The sequence below is a fragment of the Oncorhynchus mykiss genome, chromosome 27 (genome assembly GCF_057628025.1).
Source record: "Oncorhynchus mykiss isolate SJ-2025 chromosome 27, ASM5762802v1, whole genome shotgun sequence".
NCBI lineage: Eukaryota > Metazoa > Chordata > Actinopteri > Salmoniformes > Salmonidae > Oncorhynchus > Oncorhynchus mykiss.
This window is the reverse complement of record NC_143048.1, coordinates 39142217-39161951: the sequence shown is the minus strand read 5'-3', so window position 1 is coordinate 39161951 and position 19735 is coordinate 39142217. Positions and strand designations below refer to the sequence as shown.

The 19735-nt window shown below is 41.0% G+C and overlaps 1 protein-coding gene across 1 annotated transcript; it reads right to left on the bottom strand.

Annotated features, from left to right (window-relative positions):
• Positions 1-6695: 6695 nt before the first annotated feature.
• On the bottom strand, positions 6696-14573 carry LOC110508017 (uncharacterized). Its single transcript, XM_021588455.3, has 2 exons — positions 14445-14573; positions 6696-9564 (listed from the first exon to the last, which is right to left on the bottom strand). The coding sequence occupies exon 2, from the start codon at positions 9544-9546 to the stop codon at positions 8620-8622; it is 927 nt and encodes a 308-aa protein (XP_021444130.3). The 5' UTR covers positions 9547-9564; positions 14445-14573; the 3' UTR covers positions 6696-8619.
• Between the last annotated feature and the right edge of the window lie 5162 nt (positions 14574-19735).

The following is a 19735-nucleotide window of genomic DNA, read 5'->3' as shown; positions in this document are numbered from 1 at the left end:
TTGTTGACACGCACACACATTGTTGACCCACACACACATTGTTGACACGCACACACATTGTTGACACGCACACACATTGTTGACCCACACACACATTGTTGACACACATACACATTGTTGACACGCACACACATTGTTGACACACACACAGACACACACATTGTTGACACGCACACACATTGTTGACCCACACACACATTGTTGACACACATACACATTGTTGACACGCACACACATTGTTGACACACACACAGACACACACATTGTTGACACGCACACACATTGTTGACCCACACACACATTGTTGACACACATACACATTGTTGACACGCACACACATTGTTGACACACACACAGACACACACATTGTTGACACGCACACACATTGTTGACACACACACACATTGTTGACACACGCACACATTGTTGACACGCACACACATTGTTGACACACACACAGACACACACATTGTTGACACGCACACACATTGTTGACACACACACACATTGTTGACACGCACACACATTGTTGACACGCACACACATTGTTGACACACACACAGACACACACATTGTTGACACACACACAGACACACATTGTTGACACACACACAGAGTGTAATTTTTGCAGGATTAGAGCTGGTGAAATGTGAATTAATGCGAGTCATTTAGGAGTCCTGTTCTGGCCCGTCTCTCCCTCCCGGCCCCTGGCTGTGCATGCACCTCACCTTCAGCCCTCCAGTGGTGTGGGGACATGATCAGATTGACCTGTGGGAGTGTCGGTCATTCAACCCCTTAGAGCAGAGGTACTCAACTTTTACCCTACGATGTCCACAGCCTGCTGGTTTTCTGTTCTACCTGATCATTAATTGCACACAAGATGTCCCAGGTCTAAATCAGTCCCTGATTAGAGGGGAACCTGGTGTCCCAGGTCTAAATCAGTCCATTATTAGAGGGGAACCTGGTGTCCCAGGTCTAAATCAGTCCCTGATTAGAGGGGAACCTGGTGTCCCAGGTCTAAATCAGTCCCTGATTAGAGGGGAACCTGGTGTCCCAGGTCTAAATCAGTCCCTGATTAGAGGGGAACCTGGTGTCCCAGGTCTAAATCAGTCCCTGATTAGAGGGGAACCTGGTGTCCCAAGGTATAAATCAGTCCCTTATTAGAGGGGAACCTGGTGTCCCAGGTATAAATCAGTCCCTGATTAGAGGAACTGGCTTGGAGGTTTAGAGTTGAGTTTGAGGGGCCTATACTATACAGTGCATTCGGAAAGTATTCAGATACCATAATGTCAAAGTGGAATTTTGTTTTTAATTCATTAATTCATTAAATTCATTAAAAATGGAAAACTGAAATGTCTTGAGTCAATAACTATTCAACCCCTTTGTTCTGAAATAGTTCAGGAGTCAAAATGTGTTTAACATCAGATAATAAAGTTGCATGGACTCACTGTTTGTGTGTTTAACATGATTGTTTTATGACTAACTCATCTCTGTACCCCACACATACTGTAAGGTCCCTCATCTCTGTACCCCACACATACATTTATCTGTAAGGTCCCTCAGTTGAGCAGTGAATTTCAAACACAGATACAACCACAAAGCTCAGAGACTTCACCATGAGGCCAATGGTTACTTTACAACAATTACAGAGTTTAATGGCTGTGATAGGAGAAAACTGAGGATGGATCAACAACATTGTAGTTGCTCCACATTACTAACCTAATCGACAGAGTGAAAAGAAGGAAGCCTGTTCAGAAAAAAAATATTCCAAAACATTCATCCTGTTTGCAACAAGACACTAAAGTCATATTGCAAAAAATCTGGTAAAGCAAATTACTTTTTGTCCTGAATACAAAGTGTTATGTTTAGCGCAAATCCAATACAACACATTACTTAGTACCACTCCTCACATTTGTGGTGTCTGCATCATGTTATGGTTATGCTTGTAATCGTTAAGCACTGGGCAGTTTTTCAAGATAAAAAATAAACAGAACGGAGCTAAGCACAGGGAAAATACTAGAGGAAAACCCGCTCTGCTTTCTACCAGACACTGGGAGACGAATTCACCTTTCAGCAGGACAATAACCCAAAACACAAGGCCAAATCTACACTGAGGTTGCTTACCAAGAATAGAGTGAATGTTCCTGATTGGCAGGGTTACAGTTTTATCTTAAATCTACTTAAAAATCTATGGCAAGTCCTGAAAATGGTTGTCTAGCAATAATTAACAACCAATTTGACAGAGCTTGTCTAAACAAGATATTTCTGTATCTAATGTCCAATACATTTGCAAACATTTCTAAAAAGGTTTTAATTTAGTCATGAATGTAGATGGGTGAGAAAAATAATAGATTTAATGCATTTTGAATTCAGGCTGTAACACAACAAAATGTGGAATAAGTCAAGGGGTACTTTCTGAAGGCACTGTATGTCTTTTTTTTTAACCTTAAACCTTAATTAACTGAACACATATTCTCTGATTTGTTTCATATTTGCATATGCTGTAGCTTAGACCCTATTTTACATAATCTAAGGGGTTTGTGTTGTTCCCACCATCAGTTGAGACACAACATGCTCTTGAATACAGGGTGGATGTCATGTTGCGGATGATAAATGGACTAAAATGGGATTTAAATTAACATTTCAGCTTTCAAAAGGTACCACAAAGATGGTTGGAGGACCACACATCAGAATGCTGACTTGAATGGGAATATCTGTTGGTTTTTTTTATGCTGTCAATTCTCCATAGGAAACCTATTGAAATCCTAGAAATATAGATAATAGAATAGACATGACCATTTAAGTTGACATTCAACGGTGGGTGGACCGGATGTCATCTTTGTGGTAGTAATTAAAAGTTAACATTTCAAATTAAACTTAAATGTCAATGGTGTACCAGCAGTGGTCTAAAGGGATAGGTCTGTTCTATTAATTCAATTTCTATGACTGAAGTTACAACCACACTGTATCCAACAGAATGCTCTATCTCAACCGATAGCTGGCACAACACCAACACCTCAGATGTTAAATAGAGTCTAAGCTACAACATATGCAAATATTATTTGTTGATGTTGATTTAATGCATTTTTTAATAAATTACAGTAAAGGTTTAACATTTGCAATTGTTATAAAAAAACAATACAATAATTGAGCAACACTGTTTGTAAGCTTATAGCCCTTTCCTGCAGTCAAATTACCTAGTGGCCTCATGGGTGAAATGTTATTAATATTAGTCAAGATTATATTTTTTTTTTAAAGACTAAGATCCAGTGTTTCTATGTCAAACCGTTTGGTTATATTTCCATCTTCTGTGATGTTTATAAGATGCAATATTGCGATGCAAACTCAAAATGTAATACATTTCAACTCTACATCTGACATACACACATACACTTACACATACACACATGCACGCACGCACACACACACACACACACACACACACACACACACACACACACACACACACACACACACACACACACACACACACACACACACACACACATATACACACACACACACACACACACACACACACACACACACACACACACATAGAAACATACCACTCGAGGCACAGCGAAGCACTCACCGCTCAAGGCACACACATTAAAACACACTAACTGAAGGCAGGAAATGACAATGATGACTGGCTCAGCAATGATACTCAGTGACATCACAAGTCACTGACAAACACTCATGTGACAGTATATGGCTGAGGTCACTGATTAACTTATTTTTATCACTGATTGAATTGGACAGACACACTTGGGTGTCAACAACATGTGTGTGTGTGATCATGCGTGTGTGTGTGTGTGTGTATGTGTGTGTGTGTGTGTGTGTGTGTGTGTGTGTGTGTGTGTGTGTGTGTGTGTGTGTGTGTGTGTGTGTGTGTGTGTGTGTGTGTGTGTGTGTGTGTGTGTGTGTGTGTTTCAACAATGAGCCCATTCTCCCAACATGCCCTTCAGTGCGTTTTCTGCTTCCATCAAAATATTGTATCTATTGTGTGCTCTTCTCCAATGGGAGAGAGCCTCTGCTGAATGATAAACAGAGATTGGTTCTATGTCTGAACACCATAAACCTGAAGTTAGGGGGTCAACCCCTACGCTCACTCTATCTCTCCGTCCTCGTGCGAAATCAGATATTTTTGTTTGACAAACTACTCCTTCCCTCTCCAAGGTGCTGAAATGCTATTCACATGTTAACGTCACCGTCCCTCTCAAGTCAAATCAAATCAAATCAAATGTATTTATATGGCCCTTCGTACATCAGCTGATATCTCAAAGTGCTGTATAGAAACCCAGCCTAAAACCCCAAACAGCAAGCAATGCAGGTGTAGAAGCACGGTGGCTAGGAAAAACTCCCTAGAAAGGCCAAAACCTAGGAAGAAACCTAGAGAGGAACCAGGCTATGTGGGGTGGCCAGTCCTCTTCTGGTTGTGCTGGGTGGAGATTATAACAGAACATGGCCAAGATGTTCAAAAGTTCATAAATGACCAGCATGGTCCAATAATAAAAATAAGGCAGAACAGTTGAAACTGGAGCAGCAGCACGGCCAGGTGGACTGGGGACAGCAAGGAGTCATCATGTCAGGTAGTCCTGAGGCATGGTCCTAGGGCTCAGGTCAGTTGAAACTGGAGCAGCAGCACGGCCAGGTGGACTGGGGACAGCAAGGAGTCATCATGTCAGGTAGTCCTGAGGCATGGTCCTAGGGCTCAGGTCCTCCGAGAGAGAGAAAGAAAGAGAGAAAGCGAGAATTAGAGAGAGCACACTTAAATTCACCCCATTTATTCTCTCCCCATCCCTATCTCTCTCCCTCTCTCTTTCTCTCTACCCATTCCTCTCTTTCTCCATTCCTCTCTCTCCCCATCCCTCTCTCACTTTCTCTCTCCCCATCCCTCTTCCCATCCCTCTGTCTGTCTGTCTGTCTGTCTGTCTGTCTGTCTGTCTGTCTGTCTGTCTGTCTGTCTGTCTGTCTGTCTGTCTGTCTGTCTGTCTGTCTGTCTGTCTGTCTGTCTGTCTGTCTGTCTGTCTGTGTGTGGCTGAATCAGTAAAGCAGTCAGAGCAGACTAATCTGCTTTCCTTTCCATTAAAGTCATGTGTCACTCAATCTCTGGAGTGGACCTGGATTTCACCCTGAGTTCCCCCCATGTAGAAGTGACCTCCACTGACATCCCACTAGCCCAGAGGGACATCTCTCTTTATTCCCCCCTCACTAACAGACACAAGTTGACATGCAATATCTTTGCACATGTGACCTCCTTTGGCCTTTCGTGTATCTCCCAGGCCTTCTAACATCCTGTATACATTTCTCCAATAAAACTATACTTCATACTTTTAACCTCTCTTCCTCAGGACTCAACCCCGTGTAAGACCCCTGCCTCTCTAACCCACCCCAGCAATGCTGTCCTCCTGCAGACAATCTCTGGTCCTCCTGGTCATGTTTTCTCCCAGCAGTCCCTCTCTGGTCCTCATCTCCTGGTCATGTTTTCTCCCAGCAGTCCCACTCTGGTCCTCATATCTTGGTCTTGTTTTATCCCCTGGTCTCCCCCTGTAGGTCTGACCTTCCTACTACTCACATGAACCCTTTTTTTCAGGTCACCATCCCCTAAAGATACATCAGGCTAGACTTGGGACATACACTAGCTGCACCTGCAAGATAGACTCTTTGTCAGATCCAGAAGTAGAGGAGGGTTGACAAACTTGGGATTAGAACTCTCCAGTCGCTGTCCTATTTCTATTGTCTGTTGCTAATGTTGAATTGATCTCATTCCAAAGACTTACCATTTATTTTGTTTGAAAGCCAAATGTTCCTTATACTTTGTATTTTATTATATTTTATTTTATTGGAAGGTATGGAAATAGATGTTTGAATGAGAGAACTCTCCCTCTTTGTCTACGTTGGTTTTGGCAGTGACATGCTGTACAGTCATTATACAGTCATGTGAATTATACCACAGATCACAAGGAGATGCCAACAGCGGCCTTGAAAGGTGATAAACTCAGGCATGTGTTATTGAATGTGAAGGAGGAGTTGAATAAAATAATAACTCCATCAGAATCAAAACATTTAGGTCAAGGAGGAAAGTACTGAGTTGTTCTAACTAACCTTTTATACTAACTTATATGGGTCAGTTATTCCCTTGCTTCCTTATATGGGTCAGTTATTCCCTTGCTTCCTTCTATGGGTCAGTTATTCCCTTTCTTCCTTATATGGGTCAGTTATTCCCTTGCTTCCTTATATGGGTCAGTTATTCCCTCGCTTCCTTCTATGGGTCAGTTATTCCCTTGCTTCCTTCTATGGGTCAGTTATTCACTTGCTTCCTTATATGGGTCAGTTATTCCCTTGCTTCCTTCTATGGGTCAGTTATTCCCTTGCTTCCTTATATGGGTCAGTTATTCACTTGCTTCCTTATATGGGTCAGTTATTCCCTTGCTTCCTTATATGGGTCAGTTATTCACGTGTTTCCTTCTATGGGTCAGTTATTCCCTTGCTTCCTTATATGGGTCAGTTATTCCCTTGCTTCCTTATATGGGTCAGTTATTCCCTTGCTTCCTTATATGGGTCAGCTATTTACTTGCTTCCTTATATGGGTCAGCTATTTACTTGTGAATTGAAAAGAAAAAAGCATAAAGCTGTTTCAATTACATATAGTATGTAGAGAATATTCAACAACACACAATACATAATTACACAGGCTTCATCATATTTATTCAGTTATATCAAACAACAGAAAGGGAGTAAAATTTCAAGACACAAGATTTAATCCTAGTTTAATGAAGAGGAAGAGGAAGCAGAGTAATATAAATACAACACAAAAAGGTAAAATGATGAACATGATTATTTATCAAACTATATTTACATTCTGGTCATGTAGCACAGGGGATCCCAACCTAGGGGTCCCCCCTCCCCCCTCCTCCTCCTCCCATAGTGGGGCTCCAAAGTGTCCTGGGTGGTCACGAGACTTTCCTTGATTAGAGGGGTGTATTTAAGCTTTTGGCAGTGTATTTAATATAGACTATCTCAGTAAACAATAATTCAAAGGGGGGGGGGGGGGGGTGACGTCTTCAAATGTAAAATAAAGAGGGCCCTTGGGGGAAAAAGTTGGGAAGCCCTGATTTAGCAGACGCTCTTATCCAGACCAACTGTCAGTCAGCTTATTGCAGTTCTCTGGTTTTGTTACAGTTGCATTGATGAAACGCTGAGAGCCACATGCTCAAGCATAGAATATATTATATTATCACATTAAGGACATCATTCAAATCAGAATCATTGACCTAATAAACATAATTAAATATTTAATTACCATCAAACCATTGATTTAACAACAACAGCTACACCATTTACCGTTGGGAATCAACAGTCAACCTAATAGCAAAGAATCTAAGTAGATCTGAGTAGGTTGATGTGTGTGAAATTGTATGTGATTAGTGAGAGTGTGTATGATGTCTGGATAAGAGTAAGACTATAATTTGTGATGAGTGTCTATGTGTATAACATGAAGTAAGTACAGCCTTCATACTCAAGATGACAATTGTAATCCATATCGTATCACCGTCATAGTTGCATCACAGTTACATTTAATGTCATTTTCATAGAAAAACACAGCAGTTACACTGCATTTCCATAGTAGACTTTTAACGTGTTTTTGTATCCTGACGTCCCTGTAGAATTTAGAACAGCCATGGTATTATGGAGCTGTCTCAGAAAAGTTGTCCGTCTATAAAGAGTTTGTGGAGAAAGGCACAAGGAGAAAGGCACCCTTACCCTTCTCCCTCTGTTGCCTCTGTACAGGAAACAGTCTCTTGTGATGTTTGTTTATCTCCAAGGGAAATTCGTAATTGAGATCAAATGTTGTCCCTTTAAGCTCCGTTCCCCTGCTTTTGATCAGCTCCTTTTGTTGGTAGTCTTCAAATTTTGTGAGGCTAGGTCGGGGACCCTTGGTCTTGTCTCGCCGAGCTCCAAGTCTGTGGACTCGGTGGAAAGCCACCGTGTTTACAGTCTCCAGAGGAAGTTTCAAGGCTCGTGCGTCGGCTTTGTATGTCTAATAGCGTATCCCGACTCCTTCTGTTTTCCCTGATTAGACAATTTTAGAATCAAGGGTTTTTTACTTGGCGGTGAGTGCTTTTTTCTCTCTTGGAGTGAGAGTATTTCACTCTGGCTAAACTCCCTCAACCCTGTTACCTCCTCACATAACTTTTCAAGTGTTGCATGGATTCCTGCATGACCGTTAGCCTCTACTTCAACGGTAAGCAAATTGTCAGTGTCTGTAGATGAATCAGTCTTTCGTTTTTTTAGTTGGGTTAGAGTTATTTTGTGAGGTAGGGGCATTTATTCATGATGGAGTATGTTATTCCTGCGTACCATAAAGCTGCTGTTACTTGTCGATTTCCCTCAGGATCTCCTTACTATCATCAGAAGAAAGGAGTTTTCAGCATCCACAGCTTGACGCCATCTTTATTTTATTTTGGGTTTTTTTATACCTAAAGGTGTCCTACAATTCTAAATCAAATAGCTAAATAATTCATGGTATGACCACTTTAAAACAATTCCATACGTTAGAACTCCCCTGAGAAGTTAAGATCTATTTATCTTGTACTCTATAGTACTCCATGATTAGGTTGTTTGACAGTTTGCAACATTATGAGAATCAACAATGATTGCTGCTGTTTCACATGACATCACTGGGTCTGCTTTCCTATACAAAGGTTCAACACTATCACATGCTTTGAGGCTTTCAATCAGGTCCTTCCTATCAACACGTAGGGCAGTGCCATGAGGCATGTGAAATGCTAGTGTCACATGATCCCACACAAAAAACTGATGTGTGCCTTCTTTAACCTTTTTGGCTATGATCATATTGTCCTTTATGATCAATTCATAGTTGTGGGTCTCAGACACAGCCTGTGCGTTCCAGACAATTGTGTCCTCTCTATAGCTACACATAGCTTCAGCACCTTCAAGAAGTGGGTACTTATCAAACTGTGTCTCCTTTGGACTGTGGACAACCACTGCATACATGATCTCCTGCTTGTAAACCACAGTTTCATAGACTCTCAGGACAGGCTTCATTTTTTCACAGATCTGCTCTGTGTACATCTGCATGAGATCCTCCAAGGGGAAGGTGAACTTAAAGTTCCCATACCGAGATCCTTTTTGGAAGACAGGGGAGGTGGTAAACTTGTTCAGGAATGATTCCTGAGGTTGCCTCTCTTCAGTTTGTAGACTTGACGAGTGCCTGTTAGGGATCTGCCTGTCAAGGTAGCGCTTCTCAGCTTCCGTGATAATGATGTCGTCAATGTTAAGACCCCACCACATGAAAGGACCTCTTCTTTGTCCACCCTTAAATCCATCTGACAGGATCCCATCCAGGCCTACTTGGTTAGTAACATGGGAAACTTTGGATATGTGGAATTCCACATTTTCAGGGTACTCCGGGATGTTTTTATGAAGGTATTTATGACCTCGTAATAATGTTTTCGTTTTCAATATCTCTATACTCACATGTTCACCTGAGAATGTTTTCTCATATAGAGGGTCCATGTTTTGTATTTTCTTTCCCTGAAAATAGAAGGGTTCACCATTAGGTACTCATCATTTGAGAATAATTAATTTTACTTGTCTAAAGAAATCGCACAACATCACAATCAAATTATACTTAAATTAAGGAGAAAAGGAATAATCATATCCACAAAAAAAACAGGATTGAAGAATTTATAAGGCCAGTATTGGAAACAATATAACACTATAACATTATTATACACTATTTCAAAGTCATAGCTGACTTTGAAATGCCTTGTGATAAAGTACACTCAAATTTATATATAAATGCCTGGAATATTTCAATTTTGTAGAATCGCTTATACAATGGCTTTAGTGTTATGTATAGTAACCCTAGGTGTAAAATAGGAAATAATGGCTACTTCTCAGAAAGTATAAAACTGTGAAGAGGAGTAAAACCAGGTTAAACATTACTCTTACAGAATTTCAACGTGGTGAGGATATTAGAAATGTTATCAAAGCCTATTGGATGATAAGTTGTTTTTAATGAGGACAGATTCAAATGAACATAGGTACAGCATTAACAAAGGAAATAACAGTACAGTTAGATAGCAATAAAAACTGTACCATAGAGACACAGAATAAGTTAGAGGAAAAATAAAAATAAATTAACTTATTCAAGAAAGATCAAGTGTAATATATTATACAAATTAAGTGAACTGGAAAATGGGGAAAAATGCAATGTCTTCAACATAGAAATTATTATTTACTGAAATGATTTACTGAATCTTGTTACAAATGATGTCACCCATGATTTGCCAAACAATATTTTGTATGAAGAAGCAAAGTACATTGAGCACGTTTTTGTTTCAGTCTCCTCCCTCTCCACTAACCGAAGATAATTGAATGGATTTGTTTTGAATAATATTATAAAATTAACAGCTGTACAGAAAGACTGATGTGAAAGCCAAATTAAATATAAGGAACTTTTTGAGTTCGGGAAAACTTGAGGGTTGGATGGCATACCAAACCTTTCCTGATATTTTACCTTTATTTAACTAGGCAAGTCAGTTAAGAAATAATGCTTATTTTCAAAGATGACCTAGGAACAGTGGGTAAACTGCCTTTTTCAGGTGCAGAACAACAGATTTTAACCTTGTCAGCTCAGGGATTTGATCTTGCAATCTTTCAGTTACTAGTCCAATGCTCTAACCACCAGGCTACCTGCCAACCCAGATTTTTTTATACGCAGAGGACCGTTATTGGCATGTTTTAACCACTACAAAAATGGTAGATTATCAGATACTCAACAAGAAGGTCTGACTTCACTATTACTGAAACTGGATCCAAGTGGTAAATATAAAGATCTGGTCCATTAAAAAAAATCTGAGGCCCCTTACACTTCGGTGTTGTGGAGAATTTTGGAGACTCTTTTAAAAAATGTATTGAAGTCACCCTAGGTGTAAAACAGTAAATAATGGCTAGTTCTCAGGAAGTATTAAACTGTCAAGAGGAGTAAAACAAGGTTGTCCACTGTCAGTATATCTATTTATTATGGCCATCGAAATGTTAGTTAGTAAAATGGTTTCATATTTGCTTTATCTTTATCGACCCTATTTTACATAATCTAAGGGGTTTGTGTTGTTCCCACCATCGGTTGAGATACAACATGCTTTAAAATACAGGGTGGATGTCATGTTGTGGCTGATAAATGGACTAAAATGGGACTATTTCATTTTAAACTTTCAAATGGTACCACAAAGATGGTTGGAGGTCCACACATCAGAACATTGACTTGAATGGGAATATGTGTTGTTTTATATTATACTGACAAACATCCATAGGGAATCTATTGAAAATATAGAAATACAGATAATTGAATAGACATGACCATTTAAGTTGACATTCAATGGTGGGTGGACCGACTGTCATCTTTGTGGTAGTAATTAGAAGATACGATTTCAATTCAATATAAATGTCAATGTTGCACCATTGGGGCCCGAGTGGCGCAGCAGTCTAAGGCACTGCATCTCAGTGCAAGAGGCATTACTATAGTACCTGGTTTGAATCCAGGCTGTATCACATCTGGATGTGATTGGGAGTCTCATAGCGCGGTGCACAATTGGTCCAGTGTCGTATGGATTAGGGGAAGGTTTGGCTGGAGTAGGCTGTCATTGTAAAATTAGCATTTGTTCTTAACTGGCTTGCCTAGTTAGATAAAGGTTAAATAAAAATTAAGCCAGCTACAATTGCAGAGGTCTAAAGGGATAGGTCTATTCTATTTCTGTGATTGAAATTACACCCACCCTGTATTCAAGAACATGTTGTGTCTCAACCGATAGCTGGCACAACACAAAACCCTCAGATGGTATGAAATAGGGTCTAAGCTATGTTATGCGAATATTTAAAAAAACATATTTTATACATTTTTAAATAAATGACAGTAAAGGTTTAAAAATGCAAAAAAAAAAAATCTAAAACATTTAAAGAAATTATAAAATAATTGGACAACACTGTTTGTATGCTTGTGGCCTTTCCTGCAGTCATATGACCTAGTGGCCTCAAGTGTGAAATGTTAGTATTATTTTTCATAATTTCATGAATAATCAACATTCATTGTTGTTAATGCTGAAAATCCAGTGTTTCTATCTCAAACAGTTTTGTTATATTTCAGTCTTCTGTGATGTCCAGTACCAGTCAAACGTTTGGACACACCTACTCATTCCAGGGTTTTTCATTATTTTTACTATTTTCTAGACTGTAGAATAATAGCGAAAACATCAAAACTATGAAATAACACATATCTGGAATCATGTACAAAGCAAAAAAGTGTTAAACTACTCAAAGTATATTTTAATCTGCCCTTTGGTCTGATGAGTCCAAAATGTCTTTGTGAGAAGCAGAGTAGGTGAACAGATGATTTCTGCATGTGTGGTTCCAACCATGAAGCATGGAGGAGGAGGTGTGATGTTGTGGGGGGTGCTTTGCTGGTGACACTGTCTTTGATTTATGTAGAATTTAAGGCACACTTAAACAGCATGGCTACTATTGCATTCTGCAGCGATTTGCCATCCCATCTGGTTTGCGATTAGTGGGAATATCATTTGTTTTTCACCAGGACAATGATCCTACACACCTCCAGGCTGTGTAAGGGCTATTTGACCAAGAAGGAGAGTGATGGAGGGCTGCATCACATAACCTGGCCTCCACAATTGCCCGACCTCAACCCAATTGAGATGGTTTGGGAGGAGTTTGACCCGAAGAAAAAGCAGCCAACAAGTGCTCAGCATATGTGAGAACTCATTCAAGACTGTTGGAAAAGCATTCCAGGTGAAGCCGGTTGAGAGATTGCCAAGAGTATGCAAAGCTGTCATCAAGGCAGAGGGTGGCTACTTTGAAGAATCTAAAGTATAAAATATATTTAGAGTTGTTTAACACTTTTTTGGTTACTACATGACTCCATATGTGTTATTTCATATTTTGATGTAGAAAATAGCAAAAATGAAGAAAAACCCTTGAATGAGTAGGTATATCCAAATTTTTGACAGTTACTGTATATGAAGTGTAATATTGGGATGCGAACCCATAATTGAATACATTTAAACTCTACATGTGTATCTGACATAGTACACGTGTCTTAAATGTTTAAGTCCATAAACATGTGTGTGAGGTGTATACTTTTGTTTCATAGTAGATTTCTTTAAAGACTATCAAGAAACACTCTGCAGGACCCTGATTTAGCCACTGCAGTAAAAAGTTAAATGAGATCAAATTCAACTGCTTCTCTTTATGAAGACATGGCTGTCTCATGGTTTGGAGGGGTATGCAAAGTGGGTCAACTTTGAGCAGCTTTATCTCCTGAATGATTTGGTATTAAGGTCCAAAATGTCACTTTCTGACCACTTCTTCCATCAGTAAACATTATGGAAAGGTGTGTTTAAATCAAAAGGGATGCTGTCAAAAAGTCGTTGAATTCAAATGGAATGACCCCCTTTTGAGACCCGAAAGTCGTTGAATTCAAATGGATTGACCCCCTTTTGAGACCCGAAAGTCGTTGAATTCAAATGGAATGACCCCCTTTTGAGACCCGACCTAAGCAGACTTGATTGTTGTCTATTCAGTTGTCTGTCTCCCCCATGTTGTCCGTGCCGTAACTGAAACCTTAAATGCATAAGCATGTTTTTTAACTGCTCAATATGCCAGGTGAATAGAATATTTTCAGATTTAAACCCACTTGACTGGCTGGACCTGAATTTTTCTACCACTGACTTCACACCAGTTTTGAAAATATGATTTTTTCCTGTTCTCCTTCATCTAAGACCATTGCATTGTACATGGTTTTGTTGTTGTGAATACTGTCATTATTATTGGTAGTAAATTGTGTAATCTATGTTGATTGTCGTGTAATTACTGTAACAGTTACATTGCAACTTATCAATGGACAATACTTAAGCTGTTTTTAATGATCTGTTACATCAAAGGGGCAATCTGGGATTCAAAAAATAACAAAGCCGTCACCCTGACATTTTTTGGGGGTAAACAGACGAGGGATGGGGTAAGTAATATTCTTTAAGAATCAATGGCCACAATATATATAATTCATTTAAAGGTCCACAGATGCATCATGTACCAATCACAGATTTCTGCTTTAAATGCCTGGATTCATTCTGGCATAAAAATCCCTCAAAGAAGCAACAATGTCATTAATCACAAAGTCAAAATACATTTTAGATAAATGGTGTCAGAAGTAACATGTATTTTATTTTAGTTACATATAAACTTCATCAAAGATGCCTATATCTATATTTAATACATTAAACTCATTGGTTTGTCATCCAATCAAACCATTGCCATTCGAATGCATTATAAAACAATTCTAAAAAAAATGTATATGTTTGAACATTAAAAGACACTTGATTCAATCATATAACTGCATTTACCTGTTTTCAGTTTGCCGCTGGTTGCTTGACTGGTGAGTACAGTATGTAACACCAAACAGACAGTGCTTTCAATCACCTATTACGTGCTGATCCTTTCATGCAGCTGTCTTCAAATGTATAATGTGTTTACTTGGGTGAGTATTTATGTCCTGTTTACACAACCACACCCTATCAGTGCTCTACTCTGAAACCAATATAACAGGTACCTTGGATGACTAGCACCTGCTCTGCCCTACACAATGGTACATTATAATGAGATTAGTGGCACCCCACCCTACGGGCTGGAAATCAATGGATCTAATCATATGATTCAGTGGCATGTCATCTTTGAGGACTGTCCATCTAATTAAAAATATGTTATGGTTATTTTGGTCACTGCCAATTGCTCAGGCAAAATGTCACCCTATGTAAAAAAGTAAAAATAAAACATTTTTGGTTACAAATGGGTGTGAAGAGTCTTCGCTGAGTAGAGAGACTGGCTGTTACTGGTTGGATGGATGGCTGTGGCTGAAAAGTATCAAATATAGTTGTGTATACAGGACTTGAGGATCTACAAGGGGATTGCATGTCAACTTGTGATGGGGGACAATTACGTGTCTGTTAGTGATGAGAGGGTAAAGAGAGATGTCTCCCAGCAGTCCCTCTCTGGTCCTCCTCCCCCTGCCATGTTGTCTCCCAGCAGTCCCTCTCTGGTCCTCCTCCCCCAGCCATGTTGTCTCCCAGCAGTCCCTCTCTGGTCCTCCTCCCCCAGCCATGTTGTCTCCCAGCAGTCCCTCTCTGGTCCTCCTCCCCCAGCCATGTTGTCTCCCAGCAGTCCCTCTCTGGTCCTCCTCCTACCAGCCATGTTGTCTCCCAGCAGTCCCTCTCTGGTCCTCCTCCCCCAGCCATGTTGTCTCCCAGCAGTCCCTCTCTGGTCCTCCTCCCCCAGCCATGTTGTCTCCCAGGAGTCCCTCTCTGGTCCTCCTCCCCCAGCCATGTTGTCTCCCAGCAGTCCCTCTCTGGTCCTCCTCCCCCAGCCATGTTGTCTCCCAGCAGTCCCTCTCTGGTCCTCCTCCCCTAGCCATGTTGTGACTTCTGAAGGTAATTGGTTGCACCAGATCTTATTTAGGGGCTTCATAGCAAAGGGGGTGATTACATATGCAAAGGGGATGAATATAAATGCAAAGGGGATGAATATAAATGCAAAGAGGGTGTGGCATGTTGTTTCCTGATTACTGTTTTAGGATGTTGGGTGACTTTGCTCTCAGGGAGGGGACTGGTAAAAGAAGAACTGAAAGAAGGGAACACATTGTTACTTTGGCCCAACGCCTAGAAACTATGTGTACAAGATCATTATCAGCTTATTGCATCCTGAGAGCAGAGGTGCCTGGTTTGTGAATGAGTATCAAATAAACATTTATTGGTCACATATACACGGTTTGCAGGTGTTATTGTGAGTGTAGCGAAATGCTTGTGCTTCTAGTTCCGACAGTGCAGCAATATCTAACAAGTAATCTAACAGTTCCAGAACAACTACCTAATACACACAAATCTAAGTAAAGTGATGGAATAAGAATATGCACTACAGTTAAAGAGTTTGGGGTCAATTAGAAATGTCCTTGTTTTTTGAAAGAAAAGCACATTTTTGGTCCACTAAAAAAACATCAAATTGATCAGAAATACAGTGTAGACATTGTTAATGTTGTAAATTACTATTGTAGCTGGAAACGGCTGATTTTTTATGGAATATCTACATAGGCATACAGAGGCCCATTATCAGCAACTATCACTCCTGTGTTCCAATGGCACGTTGTGTTAGCTAATCCAAGTTTATAATTTTAAATGGCTTATCAGATCAGGCAATAGGTTAATAACAGGAAATCCAATAGGCTAAAGTACAGGCAGGGAATAGGTTAATAACAGGAAATCCAATAGGCTAAAGTACAGGCAGGGAATAGGTTAATAACAGGAAATCCAATAGGCTAAAGTACAGGCAGGGAATGGGTTAATAACAGGAAATCCAATAGGCTAAAGTACAGGCAGGGAATAGGTTAATAACAGGAAATCCAATAGGCTAAAGTACAGGCAGGGAATAGGCAAAAGGCATCGTTAGTGAGGCAGGCAAAAACTGTCAAACACAAGAGGAGTAACTCATGGGAACCACAACGCTCTGAAAGACATGTGACACAAAACAAACAATACCTCACAGTGATGGGGTGCAAAGAACTGAACTAAATAGTGTGTGATAATGACATACAGGTGTGTGAACAGGTTATTAGAATTCAGGTGATTGGGATCTGGAGCGTGAGCTGCGTTTTAGATTAACTGTCTTCAAAGTAATGACCCGGGACTTCGGGGTTTGATATGAAAGCTTCTTTTAGTAATAATACTTGTTCACGTTACATTTAACAACTTTAGATTCTACAGAGCGAGGCAGGTAAGATGCTAGCGGAAAGTCAGCTTAATCAGTTTGCACCTGCACATAACTGGCGCGTTATCTCTCTCATTCCTGTCGCAAGGCATTCTGGAACTTGCAGTCAAAAGCGTAATTCAATACTAACCAATACAATTACATATGTAAATAACTGTAAAGAAATGTCTTTAGATACAGCTCAATGAATTAACTTAAACATGAACTCATTAAACACATTAAAGTTAAAACATCCTCCCCCCCCCCCCCGATGAACAACTGTGATCTCTAGGCAGTATATGAATTGAATAGGTCTCCTCAACAAAGTCCCTGAAGCAGTACGAACTGAACATGATCTAACTAGGCCATCTCGGCCTGGAAACAGTTCCTCAATCTTTCCTAGTTTCCAGGTTTGTCTGGGTGTGTTATCTTCTCCAATGAGTTCAACGTCACCCGCTTTCGGTGGGGGGAGCAGTGGTGTGTCACAGCAGTGTCCTGACTTTAGATCCCATGAGCTCCAGGCGTGGCAGCGTCATTTTCTTAAGTGGGGCTACCCTGGACTTGGATGCGACTAGACTTGTTGTTTCCCTGTCTTGTGACTCACCTTGCAAGTAAGCTACTGCACTGTAAGCCCTTTCACTTGCATCACAGAACACGTGTAGTTTCAGGGTGGGGTTATTCTGTGGCCGCATGTCTGTTCTGTACCACCTTGGTATGGTGAGCTGGTGTAACTGGGGTAGTTCTGAACACCACTGTTGCCATTCTCGTGTCAGATCAGGTGGTAATTCTTCGTCCCAGCTGAGTCCCCTCTCCCACATTTCCTGGAACATGCACTTGATCCTGATGGTGAAGGGGGTTAAGAAACCAAGAGGGTCGAAGACACGTGCAGACGACTGCAGAACACTTCTCTTTGTGTTTTCCTTTTGCCTTAGAATGCTCAGTAACGGCCTGAGGTCAAACACAAAGTCATCCGTTTCCGGCCTCCATACTAAACCTAAAATCTTCAGCACTAATCCTTGTGTTTCTAACGTCAAAGGGTGGTCAGTTGTCGTACTCTCCTCCCACTTTGTTTTCGATTCAGGAGAATTGGTCATCCACTTGCAGAGGTCCATGCCTGCAATCGACAGCATTCGCTTTGCAGTTGTTGTCACAAGGTAAGCCTCTTCAACATTGCGTGAACTTGCAATGAAGTAATCTACATAGAGTGACTCTCTCAGTATCTCTACAACTTCTGGTTGTTCTGTTTCATATTGTTTCAGGTGCTTCCTGATTGTAGCTGCCAGCAAAAATGGACTTGGGGAAGCTCCAAATACCACTCTTTTCATCCTCAGCACACGCACCTCCTCTTCATTATCTCCGCTTAGTGGGCCTGTGAGCCATAGAAATCTCATGGCGTCTCTGTCTCTCTCTGCTAGGGATATCTGCAGGAAAGCTTTCTTGATGTCTGCCATGAATGCAATCTCATGTAGTCTGAACTTTATCAGAACGCTGAGCAGATCCGGATTCAGGTTCGGTCCTGTGAGTAGACAGTCATTGAGGGATGGACAGCCATCTTCATGGGATCTCATGTAATCTGAACTTTATCAGAACGCTGAGCAGATCCGGATTCAGGTTCGGTCCTGTGAGTAGACAGTCATTGAGGGATGGACAGCCATCTTCATGGGACGAGGCATCAAACACCACTCTCAGTTTTGTTGTCACCTTATCTTCTCGGAGTACTGCATGGTGAGGTAAGTAGTATTTTACGTTGTCTGCACTTGATGCGTTGTCCTTGGGCACGTTCTCTGCCACATCTTGTTGTAAGTCGTCCTCTACTACTTCATTGTATCTGCTGTAAAACGTCACATCCTTCTTCAGTCTTTTTTTCAGACCTTCAAACCGTTGCTTGGTGATTCTATAGGTGTCTTGGAGTTCTGGCATTTCTCGTTTCCATGGCAACTCCACATGGTATCGCCCATCTTTGAAGGTGGTTGTTTCCTCGAACCTTTGTAGAGCCTCGTTTTCCTCTGGGTTCTGTGTTTTCTCGCTTAGAATACCCAGAGACTCAAGCTCCCAGAATGCATGCAGTTGCTTGGAGACTAGTGTGTCTTCATCAAGTGGGATGAACATGCAGGTTGCCTCGGCGACACTTGACATGGACACGGGTCCCTGCACTGACCATCCAAAGGTGCTCTCTAAAGCAACTAGAGTCTCCGTCAGTCGCTCCACTCTGCCTGATACTATCTGCCAGTAGTAGTCTGCTCCTATCAGGACAGAGAGTTCAGGATCATTGTCATCTCCTGGAAAGTCTGCGAGCTGCAGTCCCTTTCTATTGAGCTTATGTCGAATCTGTTCACCAGGAACCTTGATCACAGCTGTGCACACTTGTGGGGTTTCAATTGCCTCTCTCTCTATTCTCTGCTGTTTGTCCCAGACATTCTCCAAGATGACTTTCACTGTGTTGCGTTGGGACGTTGCTGGGGCAGAGGAGCCAAACGTCTGAAGAGTGAGTGCCTCTTGTCTGATTACTGGTAGCTTCAAGCCCTTCACAAGGTTTTCATGTATGAAGCTTCCTGACTGCCTCCAACTAGTAAGCAACGAGCTATCTTCCTGCCCGATGGGCCTTCTACCCATGCCTTTGCCATTCTGTTCATCTGGTTTCATCTTCACTGAATGGGGAATAACTGAGGAAACAACAGCATCTACAGAAACAAAAGGGGGTTGCACCTCACTCCTCTTACTGGTACACACAGCAATGTGATGTCTGCTTCCACATGTTGCACATGACACATCTTTGACCTTACATAATTTTGCTATGTGTCTCTGTCCTAAACATACAAAGTATCTTCCCATTTTCTTTAGTTTCTCTTTGCGTGTAGCAATATTGTGGTCAGGGCAGTTTTCTGATTTGTGGTCGGCACTG